At 51.6% G+C, this 6,892-nt stretch overlaps 1 protein-coding gene across 2 annotated transcripts in view; it reads right to left on the reverse strand.

The window, feature by feature from the left end:
* TULP1 (TUB like protein 1) overlaps nucleotides 1-6,892 on the reverse strand; it is a 13,826-nt gene that overhangs the window by 4,481 nt on the left and 2,453 nt on the right. Inside the window, exons 6-13 of one of the 2 annotated variants that reach the window (XM_007467253.1) lie at nucleotides 6,162-6,263; nucleotides 5,966-6,085; nucleotides 5,075-5,184; nucleotides 1,968-1,973; nucleotides 1,695-1,865; nucleotides 1,407-1,519; nucleotides 290-401; nucleotides 112-210 (exon numbers count right to left, since the gene is read on the reverse strand). In XM_007467253.1, coding sequence (XP_007467315.1) covers nucleotides 112-210; nucleotides 290-401; nucleotides 1,407-1,519; nucleotides 1,695-1,865; nucleotides 1,968-1,973; nucleotides 5,075-5,184; nucleotides 5,966-6,085; nucleotides 6,162-6,263 — 833 coding nt within the window. Of the gene's footprint in view, nucleotides 1-111; nucleotides 211-289; nucleotides 402-1,406; nucleotides 1,520-1,694; nucleotides 1,866-1,967; nucleotides 1,974-5,068; nucleotides 5,185-5,965; nucleotides 6,086-6,161; nucleotides 6,264-6,892 lie in introns of both variants that reach the window. The other variant, XM_007467252.1, reaches the window with a different exon arrangement.

Genomic DNA, 6,892 nt, shown 5'->3' on the forward strand with positions numbered 1-6,892 from the left:
AGACCCCCCCCCCCCCCCCCCCCGCCCCCCAGCTTCCCAGGAGTGGGTGTGGGTTACATCAGTACGGAGCAGGACCCTCTGGGAAGGGCTTCAGGGAGGTAAGGGGCTCACATTGCGGGGCCGAATGGGGACCCTCTCCTTGTCCGAATTCATGCCGGGAATGATGACCGTCATGCGCCGGGGACCTCGGAAGCCCAGCACGTTGGTTTCCTGGGAGGGAGATGCGCGTTAGGCCGGCCCCGGCGAGAGGAGGGGCCTGCCTGCCGCGGGGGACAGGTGGGACTCTCACGTAGATCACAGCCGCCAGCTCCTGCCGAAGGCTCCCCACATCCGTGCTGCCTCCGCGGTGCGGGTTCTGCCCATTGTCAAAGACGGTAAAGCGGTTCCCCAGGAGGTTGGACCTGCAAGCAGGGTGGAGCTGGGGGCGGGGCTGAGGAGGGTCCACACCCCTCCTCCCAGACCCTTCCTCACAGCCAAGCTTTGAGAGCTTCCTACCTCAAGCATGGGTGTGTATTAGGACTGGAGCAATTCAGGTCCCCTGCCCCTGGCTTCCACCATGAAGTCTTTTTAAAAGCTGGATCTAGAAGGAGACTGGGCAGCTTTCAAATCTCAGCTCCGTCTCTTACTAGCTGTATGACCCCAGGCAAGCTACTTAAACTCTTAGTCTCAACTTCCCCATCTGTAAAATGGGCATGATAACAGTATTTACCCCATTTGGTTGATAAGAGGATTGAATGGATTAATATTTGGAAGTTACTTAGAAATACACCTAACACATAGGTAGGCCTTACATAAGTGTTTGTTAAATAAATAAATTAAACAAATAAGGCCTGACTCGGGGGTTCACTTTCCCTTCACCTCTCAGATTTGTGGTGAGGATTGAATGAGCTATATGGAGAGACATAGCACAGCGTAGGTGCTGAATATTTATTCGTTCGTTCAGTTGGTAAATATTTATTGAATAGCTACTATGTGCCACGTGCTAGGAATTCAACCATGAACAAGACAGGCATAATCCCTGTCCCATGGACCTTATGTCCTACTCCAAGTGAGGTCTCTGGACCAGCAGTGTGGGCATCACCTGGGTGCTTCTTAGAAATGCAGAACCTCACTCCTTGCCCAGACCCACTGAACCTTTTTTTGGGGGGTGGAGGGGGGCAGAATCTCAGTTCCACAGACCAGGGATTGAACCTGGACCACAGCAGTGAAAGCCCAGAATCCTAACTACTAAGGCACCAGGGAACTCCCCCCACTGAACCATTTTAACAAGACCCCCAAGTGATCTATGCTTGTCAAAGTGTGAGAAGCCCCGGGCCAGGGGACAATTCCAGAGTGTCCGATGTTGTGGGCACTCTGCCAGGCACAAGGGGACAGAGGTGACTGGCCACTGAGCTTCCCAGCCCCACCTCAGCTTCCCGATGAAATTCTCCCCTCCTCGGGACAGATTGGTGGGGTCACTGGAGATGAGGTAATTGGCTGTCTTGCTCCGTTTCCGTTTCCTGCCAGCCAGGAGGAACACCTGGGGAGAGGGGTCACAGAGATGTGCTGGAGGAAGGAGGTGCACCCGGGGAAAGAGAAGGCCCATTGGCCCTGCAGCCCTCCCCCCACTGCACTTTGGCTCTAGACTCTCCATCAGTTGGGGTTCTGGCCCCTCCACTCTCCGTCCCACTGGCTGCCACCTCTCTCCGACCCACCTTCTTCTCTGTGTCCAGGTGCAGGAAGTAGGAGGGATACAGGCCCCGGTCCATGCCCTTCTTGTCCCGGGTCAGCCGGCAGCGGACCGTCTGGCCCTGGGGGGCAGGCCGAAGCACGAACTCCTGGGGTTCGTCCACTTCCACGGGTGGGGATGGGGCCCTCTCCTCCTTCTGGGTGGGGGCAGAGGGTGCATCAGCCCCAGAGCACTAGCTTCCGGGCCCTCAGCAGGTCCCCAGTGCTGGGATGCAGGCAGGGCAGGCAGGACAACTCACCGTTTTCTGTTTGGGGAGAGAACAGAGGCTGTTAGAGTGCAGCCGGCCCCTCCCCCAGCAGCTCACCAGGCCGTGTTAGGAGGCTCTGGGGAGCTTTGTGCTTTATTACTATTTTGTTTAGCTTGTGGTTATGAGCCCAGGCTTTGGAGCCAGACAGCCTGGGTTCAAATCCTGGTTCCACCACTAACTGTCTGTCATGGTTGTTAAGTTTTAACCACACTGTGACTCAGTTTTTTCATCTGAGAAGTATGTAGGGTTGGGGTGGATACCTGGGACAGACCTTAGTTTATATATTTAACAGACACTCATAGAAAGTCTACCAATGTGCCAGGAATTATTCTAAGCACTTTCCAAATATTAACTCATTCCTCTTATCAGTAGCTACTGAGGTAGTTGTTCCATTATACAGGTGAAGAAGCTGAGGCTCAGAGAGCTTAAATAACTTGTCCAAGTTCACATAGTAAGAGGTGAAGCTGGGCTTTGAATGCTGTTAAACCCAGAGCCTTTAGAAAGACCTTCCATCATATGGATGCTCTCGGGGGTGAACTGAGGTGAGGCTGAAGGTGTGGATTGCTGTGTTCTAAACACATGGTGTTATAGCACTGTCAGCTACCACTATAATTATAGCAGGCGGTAAATACTCAATGAATGTAGCAGCCAACCTCCAACATGGCCCCCGATGCTCCCTGCCTCCTGGTATTTATGCCCGTGTGTAGATCCTTCCCACACTGTATCATCGTTGGTCTTTGTGACCAATAGGATATGGCAGAAGTGATGGAAGGTCACTTCTAAGGCTAGGTCATAGAAGATATTACAGCTTCTGCCTTGCTGTATCTCTTGGGCCATTCTTGGGCTCTAGGGCAAGTTGGCTGCCATGTCTTAAGGACAGTCAAGCAGCCTCTGGAGAGACCTCCAGCCAACAGTCATGACAGTGAACCATTTTAGAAGTGGATCCTCCATTTCCAGTCAAGCTTTCAGAATGACCACAGCCCCAGTTGACATCTCAACTGCAACCTCACAGGAGACCCTGAGTCCAGACTACCCCTGCTAAGCCACTCCTAGATTTCTGACTCACAGAAATTAAGAAAATAAATTGTCATTTTAAGTTTTGGGGTGGTTGTTATATGGCAATACATAGTCAATACAATGAATGAATAAATAAGCTCATTTTGCTCTTTGAAAAACTTTGAATAACTATGTGGTTGCATTAGGCCCTAGGGTGGCCTAGTGACCACCCTACCATTGCCCCTTCTGTTCTTACAAACCTAGTGCCTTTTGCTATCATGTTCTGTCCCTCACAAGAGGGGGAACCAAGACTCTAACTCCAAGTTTCCCAGCTGGGGAGACAAGGGACTGCCACCTGGGTGTGTGCATTTCAGGTGTAAATGCTGTCTGGGAGTCACTAAGAAGCCCTGATGTGCTGAGGTTGCCCATTTTTGCTGAGGGCAGGTTTGCACTGTGTGTGAAGTGAGGCTGGTGTTAGGGAGCGGGCCCTTAGCCTCCAGGTAAGTGGCATCTCTGCTGCGCTCTAGGCTGCTCTAGAAGAAACTTGGGAAATCCAAGACTTATGTTTGGAACGTGATGTGGGGAAAGCCAGACTCATTCAAACATTTCTACAGAGGTGAATTTCGCCCTACTGTAGTAAAGGCTGTACTGCAGTTATATTCTTTTTGGAAGACAATAAACTGGCCTTTCAGTTATATATCGGTTTCTGGTGATCTTGGCTAATGTGAATCAGTCCCCCAAGACCTGACCACTCCTGTACAAAGGAATAAACCCACAAACTAAGATACCCCCAGGCCTTTCCCTCAGGATGATCTCTCCACTCATGGAAACCTGTTTCTCGAAGACTTTCATCACTTTCTCTTTCCAGTTCGACCTCTCTCTCCCGCTTACTCCTGCCTGTGCATGTTGGTACCTGAGTCCTGTTTGTGAGTGGGGACTGTATCGGAAATATTTAACAACGTGTTCTGCCCATGGAGACTGCACCGTCAGAGTGGACACTGGTAGGACTGGAGGCCTCTGATGGCCAGTGTTAACCCTTTGGTTGCTGGATAGTTTGGATGCTGGAAGGTTGGGAGGGCCTGGGTGGGAGAGCAGAAAGCACTCTGAGCAGTATCTCAGAGCAGCAGAGTGGAACTATTTTAAAAACTCAAGTACGGGGTGGATGGGTGGGGAGGTGGGAAGAATTGGGAGATTGGGATTGACGTATATACACTAATATGTATAAAATAGATAACTAATGAAAACCTGCTGTATAGCACAGGGACCTCTACATAGTGCTCTGTGGTGACCTAAATGGGAAAGAAATCCAAAAGAGAAGGTGTATATTATGCATATAGCTGATTCACTTTGCTGTATAGCAGAAACTAACACAACATTGTAAAGCAACTATACCCGAATTTAAAAAAAGTAATAGGGCTTCCCTGGTGGCGCAGTGGTTGAGAGTCCTCCTGCTGATGCAGGGGACACGGGTTCATGCCCCGGTCCGGGAAGATCCCACATGCCGCGGAGCGGCTAGGCCCGTGAGCCTGCGTGTCTGGAGCCTGTGCTCCGCAATGGGAGAGGCCACAACAGTGAGAGGCCCGAGTACCGCAAAAAAAAAAAAAAAAAAAAAAACGCCACAACTAGAGAAAGGCCACGCGCAACAACAAAGACCCAAAAAAAAAAAAAAAAAAAAAAAAAAAGTAATAGCTCAACTACAGCTGGCTGTCAGTCAGTCAGTGTGCCCAGGGATGTGCATGCATATGTCTGTCTGCCTGGGCTCCACCTCCCTGGTACAGAAAATGTGTGGCTCTCATGTGGGGGCCATGAGAGCATCTCCGGCTGTGTCTGATAGTTAGGCTGCAGGGGGGAGGGCTCAGAGCGGGTGACCTGAGGCCCCCGGGTGGCCAGTCCCAGCCTGGTGACCCCACAACTGCCTCTTCTGTTCTCACAAAGCTGGTTCCCTTTGTCCTCATATCCTGTTACCAGAGAGGCAGCTAAGATTCTAACCCCAAGTGACTCCATGGTCCCAGCCCACGAGGTCCCACACTCAGGTCCCCCAAGCCCAGGCCCCTGCCACTGCTCCCTGGAGGGACCTCACCCTCTCCTGTCTGGGCTCCAACCTTTTTGCCTTTTCCTTTTGCTTTGCCCTTCTGATTGCTGTTCTTGGTCACCACAGCTGCCACCTCTTCCTCCTCCTCCTCCTTCTCCTCTTCTGAGTCTTTGGGAGTGCCTGAGCATTGTAGGGGAGCAAGTCTGTTAACCCCTTACCCTGGCAGAACCCATCTTGTTTTGCAAGGTACGTCCAACACCCACGCCTCACTTGGACCCCTCCCACAGCCACAAGAGAGCAACCCCCTTTCACTATTATCAGAAAGTAATAGGGCTTCCCTCGTGGCGCAGTGGTTAAGAATCCGCCTGCCAATGCAGGGGGCACAGGTTCGAGCCCTGGTCCGGGAAGATCCCACATGCTGCAGAGCAGCCAAGCCCGTGCACCACAACTACTGAGCCTGCGCTCTAGAGCCCGCGAGCCACAACTGCTGAAGCCCGCGTGCCTAGAGTCCGCGCTCCGCAACAAGAGAAGCTACTGCAATGAGAAGCCCGCGCACTGCAACGAAGAGCAGCCCCCGCTCGCCGCAACTAGGGAAAGCCCACGCGCAGCAACGAAGACCCAATGCAGCCAAAAATAATAAATAAATAAAATAACTAAATTAAAAAAAGAAAAGAAAAGAAAGTAATAGCCTCAGAAAAGCTAAGACACTGCCTGAGGCCACACAGCTATTAAAGTGGGGGTCAAGATGCCCCCAGTCTTCTGACTTTATTATTTTTTTTTTATTGGAGTATAGTTGCTTTACACTGCTGTGTCAGTTTCTTCTATACAGCAAAGCGAATAATCCATACATATACCAAGTCTTTGACTTTAGAACCCCTACTCCTCACCCTATGCTGCATCCCTCCTTCCACACCCACGACTGCCTCTGGATGTCCTGACACCAGAGGCCACTGCCACCCACCTTTCTTCTTCAGAGCTTTTCCCCCAGGGTCATCGCCCCCAACCAGAAACATGGCTGCCGGCGTCTTCTCCCTCACTCTGGTCGGGCTCGCTGAGCTGTCCTTGTCAGCCTCCCGGGACCCTGTGTGTGTGGATGTGAAGAGGTCACACCCCCCGCCTCACCCAGAGTCCCTTGTTCCTCCGCAGACCAGGCTCACCTTTCTTCTTCATCTTTCTCATCTTGGTCCCTTCCCCTGCTGATGCCTCCCTCTTCTTAATCCGCAGAGGTTTCCGTGGGGGGACAGGGCTTCCCAGGTCCTCTGGAAATGGAGGGTGGGAGTTAGACAAAGAAGAGTCACCTTCCAATCCACTCATTGTTCCTTCAGTCCCCAGGGAGGCCCAGAGCACCTTCTGCTTGTCTTGTTTTTAACCCTGAGTCCGAAAAGGACTGGATGAACACCAGGAGTTTAATAAGTAGTTAATGAATGAATGAATGGATGCATGCCGGGCCTCCTAACGGAGCCTCTGAATCCCAGCTCCCACCCCATCTCCTCCAGAAAACCTCCTGTGGTCAGCGCTACAGACAGTCCTCCCCGCCCCTCCAAGAGGCCCAAGGTCCTAGCTACATGTCCACATGTAGACCAGACCCCAGTACCCATGGGGCACTGTGTCCCAGCCAGGGAGCTATCACAGCATTTATTCACTGATTGATTTTTTACTATAATCACTTCAATACTTTTGTAAAAATCATAAAAATAATTCATCTTGAGTTAAAAAAAAAATCACAAAGAAAACTAAAATCCTCTGCCCTCCCTGGCTCACAGAGCACCCTGGGCAGGGGGCTGGGGGAATGGTGGAGGGAGCACATGTTGATTTAAGGACCATCGGAGGGAAGAAACCACCAAAGGGAAAAACTCTTGGGTCCAGGCACCGGGGAGCTTCCCCCCCC

The sequence above is a fragment of the Lipotes vexillifer genome, unplaced genomic scaffold (assembly GCF_000442215.2).
Source record: "Lipotes vexillifer unplaced genomic scaffold, Lipotes_vexillifer_v1.1 scaffold528, whole genome shotgun sequence".
Taxonomy (NCBI): domain Eukaryota; kingdom Metazoa; phylum Chordata; class Mammalia; order Artiodactyla; family Lipotidae; genus Lipotes; species Lipotes vexillifer.